The sequence below is a fragment of the Styela clava genome, chromosome 8, assembly GCF_964204865.1.
Source record: "Styela clava chromosome 8, kaStyClav1.hap1.2, whole genome shotgun sequence".
Taxonomy (NCBI): domain Eukaryota; kingdom Metazoa; phylum Chordata; class Ascidiacea; order Stolidobranchia; family Styelidae; genus Styela; species Styela clava.
In genome coordinates this window covers 13,890,492-13,915,749 of record NC_135257.1, presented here as the reverse complement: position 1 = coordinate 13,915,749, position 25,258 = coordinate 13,890,492, and the positions used below count along the sequence as shown (strand labels likewise).

Below are 25,258 nucleotides of genomic sequence, written 5' to 3'. Positions count from 1 at the left end.
CCTATTATTATTTTTCAATATTTTAAGTCCTATGGAGCTATTTATTTCATCAAAAATTTTGCTGTGAATTTTTATTCCGTATTGCAATCCTTTTAGAAAAACTCAGTGCTCGTGTTGTTTGACTGCTGCTGATATACATTTTTCTATATATTTAAGCATTGCTCTCTTGTTAGACACGATATTGATCGTTTTGTTAATAGGTTGTTGTTCTTGTTAGTATTTTTCTTCTTGTTGTTACAGTATGAAAAAAATCGCTTTCTCATTAATTACTGGCTCAATTACTCTCAAAAATCAGTGGTTAAAGACTGCTAGAAGGCTATTACTTTTATTTATTCCAAATTATTCTGTGGGCTCTACTAGATTCGTTTCTTACTTTGAAATTTTGTGTGATGACCTCTTGAAAATTGATACAAATTATTGTAGCGGTTCTTCGACCTCTCTCATGCTTCTCTCTTGCTACGTGAAAGTTTACACTTTCTTTTTGGCTTCGTGTCTATCTATTTCAGCATCGCTCTCTTGTTGGACACGTAGTGGACATAACGATCGTTTCAATATTATGTTGTTGTTCTTGTTCTTTGACTCGTTTTTAAAAAGTCGCTTTTCTCTTCGAATACTGGACCAATTGCTTTGAAATTTTCAGTGGTTAAAGATTAATTTTTTCGCCAGAAGGCTATTACTTTTATTTATTTCAAAATTTTGCGTGAATTCTATGAAATTTGATATTTCGTCTAAAATTTTGCTGTATTATTTTTTATCCATGGGAACACGGATTTTAGTCAGTGTCATGACTGGCTGTACGTTTTGATTCTGCAAAATTCTTGCTACTGGAAATTCAGAACTTTTTTGAGGGTACCGGTAGCGTCAAAGGTACCGGTAAGGACTGATTCGCTCTGGTCTGACGTGTCCATATATTTGTGCGTAGCTCTCTTGTTTTATTATGAATGGCAAGTCTTTATTCTAACTTCAGTCTATGAGTCTTAATAAGCTTTTTTTTCAATGAATATTGATATTTCAATATGCGTCTGAACGGTAATACCCTCTGAAACAATTGGAAAGTCGACGACCGCGCAAATTCCCATTCCGAGATACATGAAACAGAATATATTTCAGATTTTTTCATCGCTAGTGGGAGACATAGAAAAGAAAACACAGCATTTCTAATAAAACGCGATGATCGAAAGCACATTTGTGAATTATTTTTGAAAATCCAGCGTGTTTAGCGCTTTTCAATTGTTGATAGATTCCATAAAATGGATTTATAAAAAGAATTTGTGGTTTTTCATGTAGCCATTACAAAGCCTACTGGGATCCAGATACTTTTTGTCCCTCATTTTTTTGCGCAATTAATTAGTCCCTTTGTTTTATACATTTTTTGTCTCACTTTATAAGTCAATTTCTATTATCTGACGCGCGCACATTTTTCTTATCATCACGATCTCCATTTTCTGCATCTTTTATAATTGAATTCAAATCGTTAGCAACTTTGATTACATCAGTTCGATGATGTAATGTTCCATTTTAGTGACATTTAAAACCTCTCTGCTCGTACAACCCACATCTCTATATTTTGCTTACAACTTTATTTCTTTACTTTCAATTCTATCTGCAAAACTCACCAGTAAAGTAACCATCAAATATCATCAATTAATATTCACGGAACAAGATTTTATTTTTATGAAAACATGTGCCAACAAACAATAATAGTAGTTAATATACCAAGAAAATAATAAACCAAAAACTAAACATAATCAAATATCAATAAAGTTAATTCAAATCAAACAAAAAGTATTAAATGAAATTATTGTAGAACACAGCAGCCAAGCAAGAAATCCAGAACATTTCACATTAGATGACAAATCATTAAATTAATATTTATAAAAATGATGTGATGCAGGTATTACGATATTCCTTCCCTAACTAGCCAAGTGACCTCTAATCACGAGGACAATTACCAGTAAAACATAATATACAAACAAAAATGTCAAATACCCGTTAAACTACGTAATGTCTTTTGGTAGCGTTAATTACTTTGCCTGTGAATAGAAAATGGCCAGCATTTTTAGTACCTGGCAATAATCGAAACTACAATATTGTTATCACCCAATCGACCCCACCCTTATCTTGCATGGCAATTGATAACAAAAATTGATAAGAACGTAAATACACCTTTCAACCAGTTATCATGCTTGAGATATTCTATTTCTATGACTTCTTGTTTTGGATTATATCCAATAAACAATTTTCCGGACTTAGCTATACTGCTTATTTCCCAAACAGGTTTTCCGGCGCTAGGTTCAATCTACAATGACAATTGGCAGTAAAATTTTGAATCTAACTCGCGACCAAAATTGTTTCAATAAAAATTGCGTTACATTATTCCCGGTGAAGATGTGAGATTTTTCTAAAATTGATGAAATTGAGCGCAGAAAAGCGTAATATTATACATAAACCAAATCCTTGCAAAAAGCTGATGCTCGCGCGCAATGGTACAAATAGGAAGACTAACAATAATAGTGACTTGATGTTGAGGTGACGCGGTTGAGGCCACAACATGAAATATAAAAAAGAAAGTAAATTTGAACGGTGAAGTATATATAAAATCGTGTTGATTTAAAATTATTAATAATAAGAAACATTAAAATAATAATATCAATAAAAGCCCGTTTTAATTATAATATAATAATAATATATCCTATGATTCAAAAACATGAGTAAAAGGGGCAATTTACACGAACTGTAGAGAATTTACGTTATGGGGTAAACTTTTTATGCGTTAACCTCAAGTTTTAGTTTTGATATTAAAAAATATTTTATGCACATTCATAACCGTTCCAATTTGTATAAAATTTGAACTGAATATGAGGCAAATTATTAATAAAAGAATATTTATATTAGATGTTGAACGATTTGCCCCAGAGGTTGTAGTCCTTATTTTAACGCTAGCTTTGGTAGTAGATGTAGAAACTGGAGCTTTTGTGGTTTCCTGAGGTAATGAACTAGTGGGTATATATTTCCAACTGTTTATGATTTCCTTGGACGCACCGCGAGCATTCTCCCCTTCCTTGTGGAAGCGTGTGACGTCACTGAATGCGCCACGTGCTGACGACGCGTATGTAATATCGCCGGTCGTCATCAAATCGAACACGCAAGCTTCAAAATAAAAGTTCTTTCCACGTACGACATTTGAGATAGCGTCGCCTCCTCCACGCTCACGACGTCCACTTTTGCCATTATATCCTGGCCTTGGATCGTCTCGCATGAATCCATCTCTGAATTTTCTTCTGCGTCTATGTCCGGGTGAGTGACGATTTCGTTTTTTGATTTTCTTGGATCTAGAGAATGCCCTGAGGAATTCGTCGTCACCATCCGTGTCCGAATGCGATATTTGCATCCATGTTGTTGCGGCTGGGTCAAGTTCCCGCCTGCCATTTTGCTTTCTCCGATTTCGGTTTTTATTTGGAGTTTTCTCTCCTAATTCAGGGGCGTTCCGTTTTGTTCTGGTCTCCGTATTATCTTCTTCTTCTATCTCTAACCTGCTTTCATTGAGAAGTATATCCCTGCACCTTTTCCTAGCATCATGTTCAGAATACGTTACCAGTTGTTTCGGCACTGGTTTAGGCCTAAGTGTGAGTCGTTCAATTTCTTGTGTAAGACGAATGCGCTGTCTTTTCGGACACCCGCGAATACACATTTGGTTCTTTCGGTCGATCGGACTCTTGACGATTTCTTCTGGCATTTGTATAGAGAATGATAGATGTGTGCCAACCTGATGTATAGAAAAGAATTCTTTAAGTTAGTGCAAATACATTTTACAATTAGACTTTGTAAAAGTGAAGTTTTTAGCGTCAATCTCAACATATGACTCACGAAAGCCATACCATATTTGACCACAGTACGAAACAACTAAATTGTTGAATATACTTACGTTTCGGACTACAATTGTCGTTGCAATGAATCTGATTTCGATTTGAATCTGTTTTCCCAATTCGACTTCCGACAAATTTACGCTCTTTTCTACTCCACTGTGTTGAGTTCCATCCGTAAACGTAACCGGAAGTTGTTCTCCCACTTCCGCAATGTAGGTCTTTTTGTGGGCGCAACTACCCGAATCTTTGATGAAAACCATCAGCTAAAATACAAAAACAAAGGTAAATACAAATGCAAACTTCCCAATTTTTTTTTGAAAGAAATAACAAGTCAAAACATTGGCCATTGAAAGCGAAGACAGACAAATACAATTTGGCAATAGAATAACAAAAATTACTATTCATTTAGTTGAAAAACTAACCAGAGGAAGCGGTGAAACAGTGCCTGAAATACCATCAACACTAATTCTGATGGTTTAACGCCTGAACGAGTTTGTTAAAAATACAAATCCGTCGATGGCCACAAATAATTTTAAAAATATTCCGACGAACAAAAATGATTTAGGAATGAATGAATGTCTTTTGAGCCCGGTACGGTTCTATAGTTAACTATTCTATTAAAATAGAATGGATAATTGGGTCGCGGGCTGTTTTGGGGTCAGCGGGTGGTCCAATCGCTAAAGAAAATATTGTGATGGAAGACCGGGAATGCGCAATTCGCATAGTTTTCCTGTCGACAATCCTACATCAGAACAATGTTTTAATTTAGTATACACATTGTTATGTACAAGGCAAGGAGAAATTGCTGAATAGTACCCGTCTATGAGTACAAACGGTATGTCCTAAATGTTCACCTAGCATTTTATTCTAAAACCTGATTGAAAATGAATAATTTGACAATTGCCACTTCTACTCGAGGGTGTATATACATGAAAACCCACAAATCCCAAAGATGGGTAAACGAGCTGATTTGTATAGAGCGCAAGACGTGTTTTGTTTTGACATAAATAGGATCAGGAACAAAACTCGATTTTTTTAGGTGAACCTGACATATGTCAGCCACACTGAACGAGAAACTATGTGATCTTCACAAAATAGTAAAAGGATTATAACAGATGGCACGGAATGAATAAGATGTAGATTATTTGTTGTTATTGAATTTTCTATTCTTTAATGTTCAAATGGCAAACCTAGAATAATAAAGAACCTAAGTGAAAAATGACGAACGTTTGTTCGCTACAATGGCTATATTGGATATTATAGTACTGTTGAATAATTCGCAGTAATTTATAGTTGTTCTCAATTTTAACCTTGATAACAGGCACGATTTTTCTTTCCGTAATAATGATCGATGGGGACCATATTACGCCAGTAATCAGATTTTCGCGGGTTTCATTGAGTTTGGTCTCGCATCGTCAAGTCATCTTTCCACTTTCAAAATACCAACTTTCACGTTCGCATAATCTGAGTATTTACTTTGTTGAAAAATATGAGCAAAATCTACTCGCATTTCACAGTAATTCAGTTTACACTGGCAGATATGAAAAAATTACGATCTGGATATGGAACGCGATTTTTAAGCTTCACATACGTTTCGAGTCTGTTACGGCATTAGTCAATTGTACGAAAGAATACATGCCACCAATACCCATTATTTCAAATAAATTGACTGTACTTTCTTGTGGAATGTTTAGCAAGGTAAGGTCATCAATCAAAGCAGAATTAGCGTCGACATTCTGTCGGAAGACCAGGTGTTCATCCTTGCGAAGCGCAAACTTTATCTGATATGGTCGTGATCGCGGTAACGGTAATAAATGCGTTTGTTGCATCGATGTATCGTTTATGACGTCCCCAAATTGTCAATAAGACAATGATAAACGACGCGGTCGAAATTAGATCACGTTACCGTGATTCAAAGATTTTTGACTTTGATGTGAACCTGGTGCTACCAAATAAGCTAGGAACGAAGAATTGGAAAATGGCGTTCAATAGTAATGTTAACGAGATGAGTTAAGCAAAATGACGTCAAATGGAAAAACACATTTACACGGGCTGTTTTGTCAACTATCCAAATTTTCAAGCAGCGATTTCTCAAATAAAGTCCCATGTGCGTAAACGAGAGTCACATTAAACCCTGTCACGAGAAGTGCTCAATTGTTCATTAGCCTTCCATCTGTCACGCTGAAGTGCAATCGAGTATCGCACCATGGGTTTTGCCACAAACAAAACCAGCTTTTGGGCTCAAGTTTAAAATCGTAATTGTTTTGCATATGCGAAGCAACTGGTTTTAAGTGGTCTTTGAGACTTAAACGTTGAGCGAAAATTCTTGAAATAAATGTATACTCATTATATCTAGTAGAAAACCTAATCGTTGAAGATTATATGTATATTTTTAATGCAAATATTACTATTAATTCGGTTCGATTTCTGATTTATGAGAGTCAATATGTTTTTAGTGTAAATTGCTCGTGGGAAATTTTACATCCACCCTCGTTTAGTATTTTTCACTATAGCGAGAAATCATTTTGGATCCGGCAAGCTGAAATGCGTTGAAGTACAATCGAGACGTAGCTCCATTGTGAAACTGCGCACTTTGGTGTGTGAAGAGGGGAGTACTTGATATATTCTGGGTGTGAAATTATCGTGAGAGGGACTGAGCGTTCGCCTGTCGGCTGTTGTCTTCAACTAAGTTACTACGTCAACCCAAGCTGATGCGAGGGATTATAATCATTTTCTCTCTATTAGAATTAGGCCCTTAATATTACTTCACACACTCGACTAAAGTCACTTAAACGCTTCCCCAGAACTAATGCCTATTACTAAGATGTTAGAAATATACTAAATATACAAAATTCGTCACAAAAATATATGTCTGATCACCGGTTTTCGTGAGCTAGCAGGATTTATCTTTTTCGCCCAACCATTTGAATCAGTCTGACAAATATTCGACTTTCTAATTTTTGGCATATTTTTCATAAATAAACCGAAACTCGTATACTTTCCCATGGATACACCGTCTCGCATCAAAACAATGTGCTTTGAAAATTACCTTTAACCGTTTAAACAGGGTTAAGTAAGATTTTGTTCGACTTATGCATATCCAATTTTGGTCGCAAGGCAACTTCATTATCCTTCTTTTTTGAGTCAATGACGTAAAATCATGTTTCAAATGAACCGAAATTGCAATTTCTTAGTATAGAAATGAATCCAAAGATCTTAAAGCGGCGAATCTTCAAAGGTATAAATTGCGGCTGCCGTGTATTAGACTGTTTATCCCCATGAAAGCTAAGTGGTATTTAAACTAACTTTTGAGATTAGAGGCTGTCCAATACGTTATCATGTGATGTTTGCTTTCGCGAGATTCATGGCCAGAAAAGGATAAAGTTTCCCTCAAAGCACCAAAACTTTTTTGAAAAGTATTCGGTATGAAAATGGAACGTAAAAGCAACTCGATATTTTGGGATGCCATTAGAGCAAAGGCGTGAAAGTTTGAGATTATCTACTGAAAAAGCCCTTTTCGCCCCAGCGATTCAATTGATTGCCATAATCGTATTTATTCGCACCTGTTCAACATACTCATGTTAAAGCTTCCTAAATTTTTACTAAGTTCCAAATCAGAATAAAAACTGGCATTATGAAGTAAATCGAAACACCACGGTAAATTATCACGGACAAGCATGGTTTTGATCGTCAAACGAATAGGAATTACCTGAAAATGCATCGATATTCGATGTTTTTACTTTTTTACGAATATGGCGAGCATTTGTTTAACAAATATAATGAAAATTGTAATCCAACACCAAAATGTTTTCCATTAGTGCAATTTGGCCGAAACCGATTCCATATGCGGAAAATCAAAGTTAAAACCCATAAAAAAGTTCAAATCTTAACCATCAGCAGTTAACAGGTTATTTAATCATCATAAAGCCGAATATATAAACAACGTTTTATCATATACTAAGTAAACACAAACTAAACTTGAGCGAAAATATTTTAATTACTGCAACTGAACGATAACGCTTAACAAAAGCCAAATGAAGGAATATTATAAAAGAATTGCGCTACGCCTTATCAAACCCCAACAACTCAGGATCTTATGAAATTTTTTCCAAGTGACATTCTTACCTTAAAGGCTACACGAGTTGTAACACATTAAAAACATTTTTTTTCAACAAAAATACTACACTGCAATACTTCAATTACCTAAGCATTATCCTAACGATGGGTCCCACGACCATTGACCTGAACCAGATTTGATTTCGTACCCCACACAAATGGGGTTGTTTTTATAGTAGATCTTAAGACGTGAGGCGACAGGAAATGTGGCCATACTAATGAAAAAATAGGTAAAATTACTCGTTACAATCACTTAATTTTTAAGCATGATACAATATTTGGCTGCAATAGAACGTTAACGGCGACAAAACAATGATAGGTTGCTTAACTCGAATTACTCATACCAACCCCGTCTTTTTTTATAAAACGAATGTGTGGTGAAATACTTGTCGTTTTCCAAATTCTGTACAACAGTGTTTAAACCCTCGAAACGATGGAATGGACAAAGTGCAAGGTCAAAAGATCACTGAACAGAGCTGACGTAACCAGACCGGTGGAAGGATAGTCTTACTAAATAAAAGATCGTCCTAACAAATTAACGACTTAGGCCGTTACAAAGAAATCTGTGTTGTGTGATACGTATACAGAACTAAACGACGTTTTTTTCTGGATCGCAATCAGTCTTCGCCAAAAAGCAAGGAAAACTGCCAGCCAATACTAAAAATTCAATATTACGGAACTATCCCGCTTCGCGAGGGTGTTTCTAAATACATTGGCAAAAGTTTCTGTTGACTATTAAACATAACTCATACCACAGGTGGTACATTTAAGTTGTCCGTGATCCAAGGTCATACGCACCTCAAACTTAACACCAAGGTTTCAAATGTAGAAATTGTGTCAGCAAACAAGTTCCACACCAACTCACCACAGTTGCAAAATCGGATTCAGTTACAAGATTTTATTTTGGACATGCCAAGCAACACACATGACTACTACGAGGTGTGGCTAAAAAGAAACGAGACTGACGTCACAGATTGCGCAACACGATTAACCATTGGTAATCAACACTTTTACAGTGTGGTGTAATATGTGTTCTTTGTTCAACAGCTTTTTTGACACAATATCGCAATTATTTTTGCTCTTTAGGAGTCGTAGGTGAATGTGATTAATTGCTTGTTGAAAAAAAAATTGCCGTGCGAGATCTGATTGAGTTTTTTGGCGATAGGGGGTTCAATTGCAGAATGACGATTGGGCAAAGAGTTAACATTAAATTTTGTGTCAAACTTGGAAAAATGCATGTCAACTAGGCAACATTTAATCGTTGAGCTTTCTGCTCCTCAGTCAACAGCCTTGGCACCATTTTGGCACTCACCTTTCACAAGCCAAAAGTGTCAACCAAACTGGTGCGAACCGTTTTTTTTTGTCTTCTCCAACTTCGCAATGACGCGAATTGTTGAGCGACGGTCGCTGCGAATCAACTGCCTTTCACAACTGAACTCACAACTGATACCTTTTCGATGTTGGTATCAGTTGTGGAAGTGCAAGGCCTTCCTGACTTCGAATCATCCTCCACATCCTCCCTGCATCCCACAAATCGCTTGTGCCATTCAAAAACTCTTGTTCTGGACATGGAAGAATCTCCATAAACATCACACAATTTCTTCAAAGTCGCAGTCGCCGTTTTTCCAAGTTTGACACAAAATTTAATGTTAATTCATTGCTCAATCGTCATTCTGCAATTGAACCCCCTATCGCCAAAAAACTCAATCAGATCTCGCACGGCAATTTTTTTTTCAACAAGCAATTAATCACATTCACCTATGGCTCCTAAAGAGCAAAAATAATTGCGATATTGTGTCAAAAAAGCTGTTGAACAAAGAACACATATTACACCACACTGTAAAAGTGTTGATTACCAATGGTTAATCGTGTTGCGCAATCTGTGACGTCAGTCTCGTTTCTTTTTAGCCACAGCCACGCTCGTATGTTGGAATTTCGCATAGAATGTTATCTTCGCTTCGACAAAAATTTGTTACAAATAACGGTAATTCTTTCAGGAATTTCACAGTAGATATATGCCAAATAACCTTATGTTTACTGGTCGATAATGGAATAGATTCAGGCGGCATTTCACGTCGGATTTTGAGTCAAACTGAGTAATTCAAATATCAGAAAGAGATACATATAACGAACAAAATTACCGAATACACTATAAAATTCAATATATTTTCTGCAGTATATTCCAGGTTAGGCATTAACTCGTTACAAAATACGAAAAGGGGCTAAATACACACGACTTCACACCGTAACGTGTATAATGGATCGGATAGATCTCACGTAACAACGTTGATAAATATATATTAAGACATTCAGTTCGATTCAAAAACAGAATTCCTTTGAAATTTGAGCGTTGCCGTGCAACAAATACCTTTATATATTAGGTTTGTGCTATGTTACATCTTCCCCGTAAGTGTCAATTGAGCTATTTTTATTTGGAAACTTTTCAGCCTCATTTTGTATGACTCTATATATATAGTTAGAGGCAATATTACGCTGGAATTCATTGAAACTTAATTTGCGAGGAAACAATAAGTTTGTTTCAATTCAGGTAATAACGTTTCGTATTCGAGAAACACTGCCCGTCAACGACAGTAAAAATTGACTTACTGTAGCCAAGCCCTCGCTCACGTTGAAGAAAGGCACAAGCCGCTTATTTGCGTAAGCCCTACAAATGGCAAACTCATAATCTTTCTCTTTTGTTGGAAACGGCTGTGGTTTGGATCTAGGGGTTGATAAATACGAGACAAAACGATGGTTTCAAAGGATTTTAACAAATTCCTCGCCTTTGGTGTAAGGTTCCAACACTGGTCCTTTCATCCCTCAGTTAATGATTGACGAAATTGTTGACCGCAATAATTCTACGCATAAATGGTACATGAGTACATTCAAAAGCCAAAGGTATAAGCACAATCTGTTTATATCAAGCAAACTTAACGTAGAAATCAATTTTGCGCTGTGAATGCCTGCGATTCAAGCTTTTATATAAAAAAAAATCGTATATTTTTCTGTCTCTTTATTGCACTGTTTAATTGTTACAAAATCTGAACAATGGTGTTGCGGTGTCAAATATTTAATCGCACTCTTTTAGGGTTCGATAACCCGACATCCATGGTCCGACAATTTTACCAAGGGATAGTACCTGTCGAATGGACCAGCCCATACTGTTAGGTATTCCAATCATCGACGCTTAAGTTTAAAACTCCGTGTGGGGTCACATGAAAGAAATTAATGTTAAAAATAGGCACTAATGGTGTTTTTGTTAACACAAACTTTGTTATTATATTACCGTTGCAAACGTTAAATCGATTTCAGAGTTGTGAAAGTGAACTAGATTTGAATTATCGTAGTTCGTCTAGTTATGTTTATTGATATTTTGCGTTTTATAAATTTCAATTTTCAAATGGTTGTAAGTTAAAATACCCGAGCATGATTTGTTGTCTTGTGATCCGAACCTTGTGATTTCATACTTTTCATCAAAATAAAAGTCACACATGTTCAGTGCTAGTTAAACTGATATATGTCTGTCATACATGAATCACATTATCTCATGTAGCGTAAGTACGATTATCTCATTTACTATTCTTTACGACCGAACGAGGGATGACAATATAAACTTTCGCTTATCCATCAGCGTGGTTTAAAAACTGTATGGATAACAGCGCCAATAGGTGGGATCTTTCAAGGGTTTGCGTTTAAGTAATGAAAGCTTTAACGTGAAGTAGGAAACACAAGCCGGTTATTTGTTGGTTTAATACCAGAATGACTATATGTTATTGGTGTGAACTACCAGGGTTTTAATATACCAAAATCTGTATTGCAGGTCTAAAATCATGTCTACATTATCGTTTCAAAAGAACTTCACTTGACCGACCATAGTCAAAAAACACCTCTATCGTAAACATAGTAATTAATTACACACGAGAGCAATAAATTTGTACTGTGCAATTAAGCAAAATTGTTGAGCGCCCATCCACTCTAAAATCGTGACTCGATACAGTTAGTATGCGTGGATTGGCCCAATGTCATTAGCTAATCATCAGATTCAAGTACCTAACTGGTAATCAAGCACTTGCGTTCCGCAAACTTGTTAAAGTCAATTGTAACAACGAGTTTCAAACTTTTAAACAAGACCTCAACGTTTGAATAACATTTTTGCTACTTGTAGATCGGGCTTATGTAAATGTACTCAACTTGTGGTACCACGGATCGTCGTAACAGTAATGAAACATTGTATCATTGGGCAAAAAGTCATAAGCTGAACTAGTTAGTCCAAATCTATGCTGATACAGAGAATTAGCTGTGTCCTGTCACCTGATAACCTAAATGATACTACATTATGGGCCTCTTAGATAAATAATCCGTGCAATACATCCTATATAGTAACTTACACATAGAATCTTTGAAAGCATCCTTATGGTGAACATATAGAACATATCAATTTAGATTTATAAGTATAAAATACCTTTGAAATAGCGGTAGCTTCCATTCCTCCCTGCAGCAGACTGTTAGTGGCTTTGACGACGACATAATCATTGTGGATGAGTGTCCACGTACCATTCGCTTTGCATGTATGAAATTTATCAGAAAACGTACGTACATGTGGATCTCCAAAAACACTGCAAAATTTGTATTTAGACTTTCCAGCAAAGTTACACTGATTTTTAGACTTTGCGTTGCTTTGTTTCTGTCTGCTGCGATTAATACAACCATAGTCTTTCGTTGCCCTTTCATTGACGGTAAGACTTGTGTGATACATGAAACTTCCGCGACATTGGATTTCCATTTTCTCAAGACAATTCCGGTGAGCATTCAACAGCCGACATTTTTCATCAACATCTTGCGTTTCACTGGTTTCACGGTATTTGTTGCTGCATTTATCGACCTGACATCGAAGTGGTTTGGCAGAATCGACTGTAGAAAGACATTCATTTTATCAAAATTTTTGAATATAAAACTATTTGTTGAACATTTCCACATATCTTTCTTGCTTACACGGAAAATTACTTTTACTCGATGTTCTCACTAATATGAAATTATAAACATTTCCCCATATTACAGGCATGAAAGCCCTTCTATTATGGGGGATATGATATAATCAGTTTATGCACCACAAAAATGAACAATGCACGCTTCCCCTTACGACCCCAAATCAAATTCTAACAACGAATGGTACCTCAAATGAGTTTGCCCTAAAAACTATTTCAGACTAAAATAACAAAAGCGCGGTTTGCAGATAATCCATCTTTAGAGCACTTGGGGGAAGGAAAACTAGTTGTAATAAATATACAAACTCGTTGTATAGATAGATGACTTAAAGATTGCTAATCGTAAAGTGAAGTGTATTGAATGTACAAGCATTGATAAAATATCAAATTTATTGATATTTGTAATTCCAAATATTGATTTAAAATATTGTCATTTTTTGATATTTGTTACCCATTATTGCCATTATTACAAGTTTGAGACAGAACATAATATTCACGTTATATATCTCCTTTAAAATTAACACGGCGGGTAAAAAGACCATCTTGTCAGAAATCAAATTGCAGCACTTGTATATAATGAATCTATCACCAGTATCTTAATAACGTGTGGTGACATAGACAACCAAGTCTCGACTGTCAGTTCAAATTATTTTAAAATATACTGAAACATTTTAAGGCATATATAATTTTTTACTATTTTGCTAACAGCGAAAAGTGATCGCCACTGACGTCACCAGCCCTGAACGGATAATTAAGCAAAGAAAACTAGACCACCATTTCCTGAGTTCACCTGGATACGAAACCGGCGTTCTGAACAATTATATCAACAGCTATCGTTGATGACGATCATTAGGGTAGAGAGTGAGAATGAAATAAATTTCATTTGAAAAACTTGAAAAATATAACAAAAGGTCGAACTTTTGAATATTATTCAACTAAGTCAATGCTTAACGTTTTAACTTAAAACTCGTTCGTGGAAGCTACAAAGGAATTTCTACCGAATATCTAAGTCAACATAAGAGACGTGACGTTAGAGCAGAAATTCTGATAAAGCGTTGAAATACGCTGATGAGTGATGCACTCACTGATCGACCGGCATAATCAAAAAAGGAAATAAAATGCTTTATGAACTAATGCTGTGAGCTGGAAATTGAAATCGAAAACTAGAAAAAATGGCGCGTGTTTTTGCATTCCCAACTGTCTTATTAAAAACTTAATATAATCCATACTGCTACGCTTTATACAGAATTTTTAACATTTTTAATTAATAAATTTATAAATTCGTCTACATTTCATCATAATCTCCCTAATTTGAACAGGTAAACTGGTGCAGTATTAAAAAAGACATATACATCATTAATATTTAGCCATCCTTTACATTTTCTTTCAAGAGGATGAAGTCTTAAAATGACAGTGCTTTATTGTGCGTTTAAAACCAAGCGGATTTTTGTCATCTATCACTTCAAATCGACGACATGAACCGTCAACATACCGTGTCATAAAAATTTTAAGACTTTGCCAAAGTTTGGACGGATGCAGTGAAATATGGTATATTTTATTAAAATTTCATGATATTTTGAGTACGCGCGGTATCACAAAATGAATTTAAAATTTTCTTCTGGTAGGCCTTCTTCTTAATTAATCATAAATTGAGAGCCTATTACAATTTCTGTATTCTTACCTGACGATAAAAGTAAGATGAAGAGAAGAAGATTGGTGACTTTTACTTTTTGAAGAGATTGGCGAAAGGATTCGTAAAGGTGGTGAGCCCCCATCATCGTCCATGTAGAACGATGCAAGGATCTCGACCCTCCTTTACGACTGAGCGATGGCGTCACAAGCAGCTGCCGGTAGGGACTTTTGTCGTCACGATCTTCGTATAATTTCCCGCTGCTATCTGGTGCCGTTCTGCTGGGCGTTTCCTTATCGTCAAATATATTGCTGAAAAATACAATTGTGAAAAACAAATAAAATTTCGGCCTGATGTCGCCAAAGAACGAAGATTATTACTGCGATCATATTGCGATGTTTTTGTGTTCATGCGACAATACCTTGGTTGTAAAATCAGATTACTGAATAACTGAAAGTTTTATCAGTGTTTACTTCCATCGTAATATCACCGATGAGGCCCCACTGCGTCGGTAATATTGTGGGTTCGGCGAGTCAATAAAGAAAGTAACCCCGAATGATACTAAATATAGTTTTCATTCAATAAATAGTGAGTTATTTAATACAAATTTTTTCGCGATATTTTAAGATTTTGGGTATCCTGCTGTCGGGCAGGTCGATTTTATTCCATATTATCATGAACCAAGCATTTTGATAAAGATTATAACCAAATGTTCTTCAAAGGATAGTATAGTTCTAAACAAACAAAAGACTAGAGTTTGACTGTTGAAATTTACAATTAATAACATATTTAATCTACTTTCTATATTCGACATCAAAATAAGTTGGACGCCACGGAGTTCCCTGAATTACCACAAAAAGTTGAATTTTCGAAATACAAGAAACCACAATCTACAATTATGTTTAATTATTAAATATTAATTTTCGTCATTCAATTATATAATATTTTTAAAAATCAATTGACGTTTACGCAACAGTTAGCTGTTTACACAAAACGTAAAATTTAGAATATCTATATCGTATATCAATCCTGTAACATACTAACGGTATATCTAAAATAAAGTATAATTCATTCATCTTATAAGCTTTGTATATGTGAGTGAACAAGTATTTGCCAATAGGATTAATTGTATACTTTTAGAGTAATTACAAATAATGATAATCATTAGTGGTCATTTAGTTAATTTTTCTCGACAATTTTTAACCTAATGTTGGTAGTGCGAACTAACTATGATAGAAAATTGGAATCTACCATAAAGATATAAAAATATTATAAAAAGCCCATAAACTTCAATCTTTCACATCTTACTGAAGATAAAGATCGCCGATCAACGGCATAAATCGGAGGCAGAAATTTTAAAAGTAAAAAGGTCATTGATATTTGATGGAAATAAATTTTGAACGTGAGTCACGATGTAACGCAATACCGCGCTGTGACCAATTTTGTTGTCATAAAGTCTTAAACGCTGAGCGAATGACAAATTTGCTACGGAATTTTTATTAAGGTTATATTGTAAGTAATATGATTTAAGCCGAAGTAATATGCCTTCTATTCTCTTTACTTCTATTTCAGTAGTAACTTTAAGAAAAGATAAATTAAATTGAAAAGTTTTTTTGTTTTCATATTTGCTACGATCAAAATTCTTATTACGTAAAGTTGTATTGTGATAGTGAAATTAGTGTGATAACAATTCGGTTTCTGATCGACATAGGAAAACAGCGGTGTTTTTTTGCAACTTATGTACAGTATGCGTGGGCCAAGTTTGCCACAAAATATCACAATCACTAAACCCGACTGAATTACTTTGAAATGTAGTAGTATTTGACAAATAAGTCCAAAAGTACTGATAAAAATCATTCAGCGCGAAATTCGATGATACGCAACGATATACGTAACTTTTCTCCCAAAAGTTGACTAATCAAAATGGCAGCTATGGACGAATTATTTATTTGCCGCTGAATTTATAGACTTTATAAAGCGGTTTGAATCGTATGTTGTGCGTCATAAACAAAAAATAAACGGATTTCGAACACCTGGACGCTGACAGAACCACTAAAACCTCAAGGCGTTGTAAGTCAGATAATATCGCCTTCTTACAAAGCGGGATCTTGAAAATAGGCTTAATGTAAACAAAACGTCAAAATGTGACACGGTTTTGCGCATAACATATTATCTAATGCGTAAAATAACACAAAATATAGTTAACTACTAAAGGAAGTGACTATGGAAGAAACAATGAAAGTTGATTTCAAATCCTCAAAACCTTATGTACTTCAGTTAATGTTGAGACGGAAAATACTTACAAGTTAAATGTTTTTATCAAAACAAACTAAAGAAATACTGAAATTTTACAACACCTGCGCTGTAAAAATTCATACTTCAGTCACAGCCATTTTATGTCATGTGGCTAAAAGCATTCAAGACTTTAAAATTACATAGACTGCAATAAAGCATACGAGATAAATTTTTAATTGTCATATTAAATTATCAATCCTGTTTAGCATGACATGTGAGTTTCACATTTACTCTATCTCTAATTACTTTTTGAAGTTCTGTGTGTTTACAAAAAGAATATCCGTCGAATCGTGGATAGCTAACGTAAACTCAAAACATACGATGAAAAAATGTCGGAACTTCACTCGTGAACGTCAAATAAAAAAACACAGCAACGACATAAAAATAAGAACTAAATATACTTGTATATTCGTGGTGATGAAATCAAATTTTATGCGGTCAGAAATATTTTTATTAACTGTAACACATAAACAGTATTTCACAAACATGGGGATTTCAAAATTGGGTGGGATACATCGTTAAGTACTATGTAATTTGGAAAAATAACTAAATTGAATACTTTGAGTTTTTACTCTATTTTGATTATTATTTTTGACCAAATATGTTCTCAAGTTTCAATAAAAAAAACGCCAGTTCATGATTGAGATCTGATCATAGAATAATAAACAGTAAAACCAATTGTTTACCACAAAGCTGTTGAAAGTGATGTTTTCTCGAGTTAGAAGCATATATTTCCAATTGATCTTATTTGAAAAGACGTCACTGAATGTAAAAATTTGATAAAAATCTTCTTTTTGAAAACATAAATCAACTTTTTATGAATGGCATTATATTTGAGGTTTAATTTTTATTTTCTATTGGCATTTTCACGGCTTCCACAAAACATGTTTTTGAGTCAAAATGATTTCATAAAAGCGAATTATAAGGGATATATTTTATAATGTGATATTTTCAATAATATTGACTACGCGAGTATATCTGAAGCTACAGAAGAAATGCAATAACCTGTCACATTTAATTCAACCTCAGATAATCGGTTTTAACAGAAATCTATATGTATGAATTACCTAGAAATTATTGTCATTTCACTTGTTTGTATAAACGTATGTATCCAATATACGCTCGTATCAAATTTATTATACAATGATAAAAACACAATAATAAAACTGTGTCCGAATGGAATATTATTATGGTCATTAAAGGCTTAAATTCTACTATTTCACTTTGTGACATGCAAGACCCCATCTCATTGTCAGTAAATGTCAATATAATCCAGGAAAGAATGTGGATCGTGCTAGCTTGAGGCTATACAGAATAGATTCTTCACACCTTCAGTAACCTCGATATCAACCCGAATACACGAACTTGATAATTCGTCATGGATGCGATAAAGAAAATAAATAATAAAACATGAACTGAATTCCCCCCGCCCCCCCCCCCCCCTATTTTGGAAGCAGCTGATTGCCCACTTACTTTCAAGCTTCATGCCGCTACAGCATATGTATATCAACATTGTATATAATATGAATTGTTACCCAAATTAAAGTTTCAATATTCTAACGACATAAAGAAAATTAAGCAGTAAGAACACTAATTCATTGAATAGTATGACTAAATGTTACACCGCGATCAAACACTTTCTTACATTAGAACGGTGTTTATTTGTTACTCCTTCAAGTACATGGCAACACAGACAACCGTTTACGATACAAATTGATAGTTGTTCCTGGAACATAGTAACATGTACAACCCGGTAATCGAATATATTCAATACGCGGCGACGCATCATGATCTATGAAATATGAGAACATACAAACGCGACTACAACAAAACACAAACCCAACATACATCGTAGTTATTGTTTAGGGCGGATTCTTCAAACGCCAGGTGCGCTTAAAACCAACAATAGTAACGAACAAGTAGGATGGCTTTGTTGAAATAGAACGTATTGGCTTCCTAAACTTGAGACAATGTTGCGCACATATTTACAAGTTGTTGCCCTAAATTTGTACAGGATTATTCAAAAACAAAAACAAATATACAATGACACAAAATCTAAAACACAGCTATCGTACATTTGTACAATCGGTAGAAATCACGAAACCATGATTTTTTGGTCTACCTAATTCTCCATAAACCTATTGTCTCAGTAACTCACCAAAAGCACTTTTTTATTTGAGATTTTGACTAGTTAAAAGTCAAATAGGTCAGTATTGAGAGAATGTTTCACAAGTTCCAAAATTCGAAATTTCTTCAGAAAAAAGCAGCATAGGTGAAGCATTGATGTAACGTTTTGGCAGGAAAAATGCGTGTGTATCGATTACTTATCACCAGACCCGGATTTGCAATTGTCAAAGTTGAGAAGGGAAAAAATTAATTCAGTGTTTTCGCTGGGGGTCATGGGGTTGCGCACAACATACGCGGGAATGTAAACAACATAAAAGCCTTGACTTTTACGAAATAAATCTCTCTTTTTACGGGTAAAATAATTTTAGAAAAAAGCTCAGACAAGGGTGGTCCGTCTCTATGTGTTTTTGATAATTATAACAATACATATATACATTGTGCAATATTCAAAGCAACAAAGGAAAAGGTCGAACACATGTAAGGTACGGCCAGGTGTTGTATACTAGATTATAATTAAACTTCATCATCATACGCGGAATGTGAAAAATCCATTTCATCAGCGAAAGTAAACACACCCTTTTCATCGAGTAACCATTAGCGAGAAGCTAAAAAGGCAATCTTTTATAAGAAGTATTATATTGTTGGCACACGCTTCAACTCTAACTGAGGTAATACTTAAGCCGGGTTTCACGCCTGGATAGGTGTGATAAGTAAACCGTCCCTGTCACACGAATGGAAGGGCTCCACTGATACGGAAAGCATCTGGACAAGTATATCTCAAGGAGAAACAAGTACAAAATATTAAGTAGATTTGATAATTTCTATGAAACATAGATCCAATATAAATTATAGACAGTCAAAACCTAAAATTCTATTCTGTTTGGAATTTTTAAACTGGAACATTACACTATATAACAACTGAAACTTTGTTGTGAAGAGCTTGATCACGCATCGCTGACTGGTGCACAATCACACAACGTGTAAAACGTACTTTTTAACTTTGCAAGGGAATGATCTTGCACGAGGATAATTTACAAAATAAAAATCTGTTGGTGTGACAACGGTCATTCAATACCTATGGATGATATTACACCAACTTAGGGAGCAATCAGAGGGGGCTTCTGAGCGGGAGAAATTAACCCTTCCTGTGACATTCACACGGCATGTCTTAACACGCACAGGTGCGCACCAATTGTTATGTCGCTACGGTTTAACATCACAAGAATAAGACCATTCAGGAAGAAAATCAAAACTATGGTGATTACATCCAGACCGATACTTTGGCGAAAATCAAAAATGCCACCTTATGCACTTTTGATCGTAAAACGCTATGATTAATCAAACGCTCCGACGGACCCAAATAAAATGACAAAAATTATATGCCACAACATTTTATAGAGTAAAGATTCACGTTTTTTTTTTGAGCTGCTAGCCCAATATATTGAACGTTGATTTCATTTTTTTTTTTAATTTATGATAAATGCTATAAAGAGTAGGATGTTGAGGTAATTTGCCATAATCCTTTGATAATTGAAAAAAAAATGTGGTGTTAGGCATAAAATGAGAAATTTGGTTTCACTTTCAAATAATTTGCGGCCCACGAATTCATTACAAAGTGCAAATCGTCAAATAGTTTATTGGGTAAATTTATCTAAAACTCATACATACACGACGCTGGAATTAGTGTAACTAAATTACTGTATTAATACACTATAAACCAGTTAAATAATTCATGTATAAACTTGCATTTGCGAATAGAATCATTTATCCATGTCGCTCACCTTGACAGTAACAATAATGCACTTGAGATTATCCGAGTTCAAAAAGAATCGGTCATTATTTCCGTGGTTAAATAATAATTTTACTTGAGCTATGAGGTTGCTGGTTCTTACTATTGCGCGTTGACATAACTATGGGTCGAAATGTCGCAAGATCAGCGGGTATAATGGGACAGTCGTGTGTACCGTAGGTGATTAATGACATATAGACAGCATTTGATGAGTTGTGCGCGAAATGATTTCAGTAAAATCCCGCAAGTGTAACCCCATTTTATTCAACCGGTTGTTTGAATAGTTACGGGTCTGCTTACATTGTGTTTGTAGAAAGCAAGCCTAACCTGGCTGAACGAAATATAATGACGATAAGAACAGTGAATGTCTGACTATGCCCCATGATGTTGTCAATTGTTTGCAAATTGTCTGAAAACCATAAGCAAGAATACATCGATATGTACAAAATTTTAGCCGCAATTCGTAACCGTGAAGAAAATTAGTCCGATTCCCACATATTTTTAACCTGTAAATTGGATTGTGTATGTTTATAAGACACATGGCATTTCACACTTTTCCATTAGTAACGAACGCCATTAGTACCGAATTACCCCAGAGGCGGTACACCGCCGTATGTCCGGAACCGCTATCGTGACAGAAATCTACCAAGGTGAAGGTGATATGATGGAACTGAAGCGTGCTCACACTTAATGAACACAGTAATCTGGTGTTTATGTTTCCGAACTGCTTTCTCGCTATCACATTGTTGTTTATGGGTGCAATACCAAATAGATCAAGACAAGGAATTAGAAACAAAGCTGTGATTCTTCACATTTGATCCTCATTATATTTGTCAATGAAATAAACAAAACGTGTGAAGAATCACGGATTACAGCACCACACACCTGAATAACGCATCTGTGACATAACCTATTTCGCGGCAGTAAACAAACAGTTATGTCAAATTGCGTTCGTAAACTAAAACCCATAGTAAGATACAGCACAGAATAATTCATATATATTACTTTGTCGTTGACGAGGTGAAAATAAAGACCATACACAAGTGAATGTCTATATCCCAGTACACGACCAATATTAAAAAAATACGACTTCTCGTTTAGTTTTTAGCACTTTATATAACTTACCAGTATGACGACTGCACAGCATGCTGTTCCCAGCAAAACAAACAGGTAGGTTTAGTAACGTTCGCAATTTTTCTGTTTATGAGATCCTATAACGACGTCAATATTTCCGTGATGTTGTACTTCCTATATTGTATCATTTACTGATTCACTTTACTTTTGCGATTATATACTACTTTATAGCAATTAAGTTTTCAATCCAGTTATTTGTGTCTTCTACGCTGTAATGGTACGAAGGCATTAGTTATTTGCGCATGTAAAACAGCATCAAATATCTTGAACGCAGAACTCTCACTTGTCGTTTGAAATATACTTTAATGTTTGTAATAGTAGCTCATATAAACATGACAATGATAAAGGAGATAGTACCTTTTCACGAAAACATGTGGAATATTACTTACACACCTAGGTAAGTTACATCCGGGGTCTGACGGTCACTACCTGACAGCGCGCACAAAAACAGTACCTATCTTCCCGCGCAAATCTAACAAACGTCCGGTATCGATACACCTGTAGATGAAAAAGAAAATTGGGGAACGAGTTGTTGTCCATTTTGACAATGTCTTGTGGCCTGCGTGATTGCGTACTATTTATCCTTACAATCGAATATAAAAAATTTATATATATATATATATATATATATATGAAGTCCGCAAAACCCACCGTTTCTAAATACTGATATATATATCCTGACGGATTGCTGTGGCATCTGCAAGCTGAACGGGTTAGAATCAATGACTTATCTTTCGAAGAATTTAACTGGAATGCCAAGAATAGCAATAAACTAAAAAGAACAGTGTGAATCATACTTTTATGCTGCGAATGAATCTAACTTACTAAAAACTGATACTTACTGAACTAAACTGATAAAAACAACTTCAATTTAACCTAAAATTAAGTTTAATTAAATTTAACACAGTCAGGTTTTAACGAGGTGTGCGCTAAGTTTCGTTCCAATTTTTAAGCACTACATTCGCATCATGGATAATAATTATAACTTTAGACGTTTGTCGAATTCCTCTTCGCTAATTTGTAGTTGCAAAATTTTTTGCTCTCAATAACACCTGCTCTAATACGTACGGTACAAAGTACGTCTTTCTATCCATAACATTACATACAGCAGAATAAATAAGGCTTGATAGTTCAACATTGATAGACATAAAATATAAAAGAACGTGACTTCCAAATTATAGAAGTAAATAGCTAATTTATAAATTAGTCAAGGTATGCATACACCTGCTTTTCTTTTCAGCACAAAACGAAGATGTGTTTTTACTTCCTCAAGTATATAAATCCCTTTTCGCACCTGTGCCTATTTAACGCCCGCGCGATTTTAGCGAATTAACCGGAGGACTATTACGTTCGGACGAGTCATAAAAATGTTACGTTTACTTAACTCATTCGTCATGAGATACCTTCATCGCTTCGATACGCCGTTCTTTCAAAAAGTAAATATACTCAACAACGAGTCACTCTATTTTACCACAGACTTACTTAGCGCGGACCTGTACCAAGCAAGCCATCATCGATGCTTATGAGCGCCGTAAAACAAGCGAGAGCGCGCGGACGAGATGGGCTGTCTCTCTTTCAGATCTTTTCGCACCGCGTAGTGTCGCTGACTCTCTTTTATTAAAATACCTTCAACTTCGCGTTTGACCCATGCCTACGTGCACAACGTTGAGATACAAAACCCCGTACTCTCAAAACTTTAATTAGACGATTCTAATTAACCCGCAAATTTTGTTTCAGTGTTCACTTGGTTTATGTATTAATTTTACATTTTTCCATTCAACGCCGGTTTGTTTGTTTTGTATAATTGGTGTGAAGCACTTGTACATTTTACGCGCTTTCGCACCTCGATGCTTTCTCTCTCTTTGCTCCGCGACAAGATATTTCTTTTAATACGATCCCTGGTCCTTGGGTCCGGCGTTAAGTCCACTTGAGTTGTTTTCGTTATTTATGCGGTCGGTCGCAAAAAAGCACACATTGAAATACAATCGGCCGTTTTCTCAAGATGAGAGTCTTCGATTTATTATTTAGCAAGATATTTGTTTATCAAACTTCTTGTTTGCACTCTAAAGTCCTTGACTAGTGGGTCGCCATAAATTTGTAGCCGCGAACGCACTTCATATGCGCAAAGGAATGAGAGTCTGTCAGGGCTGGTGAATAAGACTGCGCCAATAGGACCAAATCAAATTTTTGTATTGAAGCCAGAAATATAGCTTGGATTTATTATCTGCCCCTGGTATGGGCGAACTGCGGCCCGCGGGCAAAATCCGGCCCCGTTGGGTAAATCAATCCGACCCGCCGGATGCTGCCACATCCAAACTAAAACCAAATTTTGAGGCTTAAGCTAAAAAAATAGCTCAAGGAATTTGTTGATATGGCGATAAAATTTTGTTTTGGCAAGAGGCTTATTGTTTTCCACTTTTGTTTTTGTACACTGTGAATATTGTTCATAAAATGGTATCTTTTTACGTCACGTCTACATGGCCGCCGGTCAAGGTGGGCAAAATTTTTGGCCCCTAGTCCAAAAACCTTGCCCACCCCTGCTACCCTAAAAATGTCGTACCATTTTATCCGTTTATAATTCTCTGAAAAGCCTTTTTACCTAGCTTAGATGGCGTGTCATATATCGGCTGCTTCCTCCTCAGCAAATATAAGTAGTCTAAACGAAGGCGAATTGCGACGGAAAATCGAAAAGATGGCCACATTGATTCACTACCCGGGGACGAAACAAAATGATCGCAGTACTATTAGAAACATCTAAATTTATGAAAAAAAATTATAAAAACAGCACGATTTGACAAACCTCAGCATCACCACTGAGACGTCCGGTCAAAAACACATGTTAATAACCCATTAGCTTTAAATGAAAATTTAACTTACCATTTATTCTTGGCTGACAATTCCATGCCGTTCCGTTCAGTGCGTTTCAAAATACTGTATATATATATCCAAAACGTAGCTCCACACAAGAGATAGAAGTTGTAAGAATATATTCACTTAGCTATATTACATCATTAAACCAAAATGCATTTGTCTAATATATACATGAAAAATATAATTAATATAAATAATAATTACGTCGTTTATGGGAAAATACGGGGAGTCATTTATTACGGTTCGTTTCCCAAACAATTTAGCAGTTGTGGAGGTCAAGTGCGCATACACGCTATTCATAACGACTGTAACACGATAGTGGTTTTGTTGACTTTCGTGAACTTCATTCTGACATACCACCGACTGAGCTACGACACGGGTTGATTAAGATAAATATTCTTCAATTATTCCGGTGGTTTTCTGCCGCATATGCCATCATCGGATG

The 25,258-nt window shown here is 35.4% G+C and overlaps 2 protein-coding genes across 3 annotated transcripts in view; both read right to left on the bottom strand.

Annotated features, from left to right (window-relative positions):
- The window catches only part of LOC120346273 (uncharacterized), a 198,745-nt gene that overhangs the window by 33,614 nt on the left and 139,873 nt on the right, over positions 1 to 25,258 (bottom strand). The window lies entirely within an intron of this gene.
- LOC120346093 (uncharacterized) lies at positions 1,651 to 24,969 on the bottom strand. 2 transcript variants are annotated; one of them, XM_039415744.2, is made up of 5 exons: positions 24,820 to 24,969; positions 14,649 to 14,908; positions 12,445 to 12,893; positions 3,926 to 4,129; positions 1,651 to 3,766 (listed from the first exon to the last, which is right to left on the bottom strand). In XM_039415744.2, exons 1-5 carry the CDS (start codon positions 24,843 to 24,845, stop codon positions 2,780 to 2,782), a joined length of 1,926 nt encoding a protein of 641 aa, XP_039271678.2. In that variant the 5' UTR covers positions 24,846 to 24,969; the 3' UTR covers positions 1,651 to 2,779. The 2 variants fall into 2 exon arrangements, with proteins under 2 accessions (XP_039271678.2, XP_039271679.2); XM_039415745.2 differs by lacking the exon at positions 24,820 to 24,969 and adding an exon at positions 21,934 to 22,170.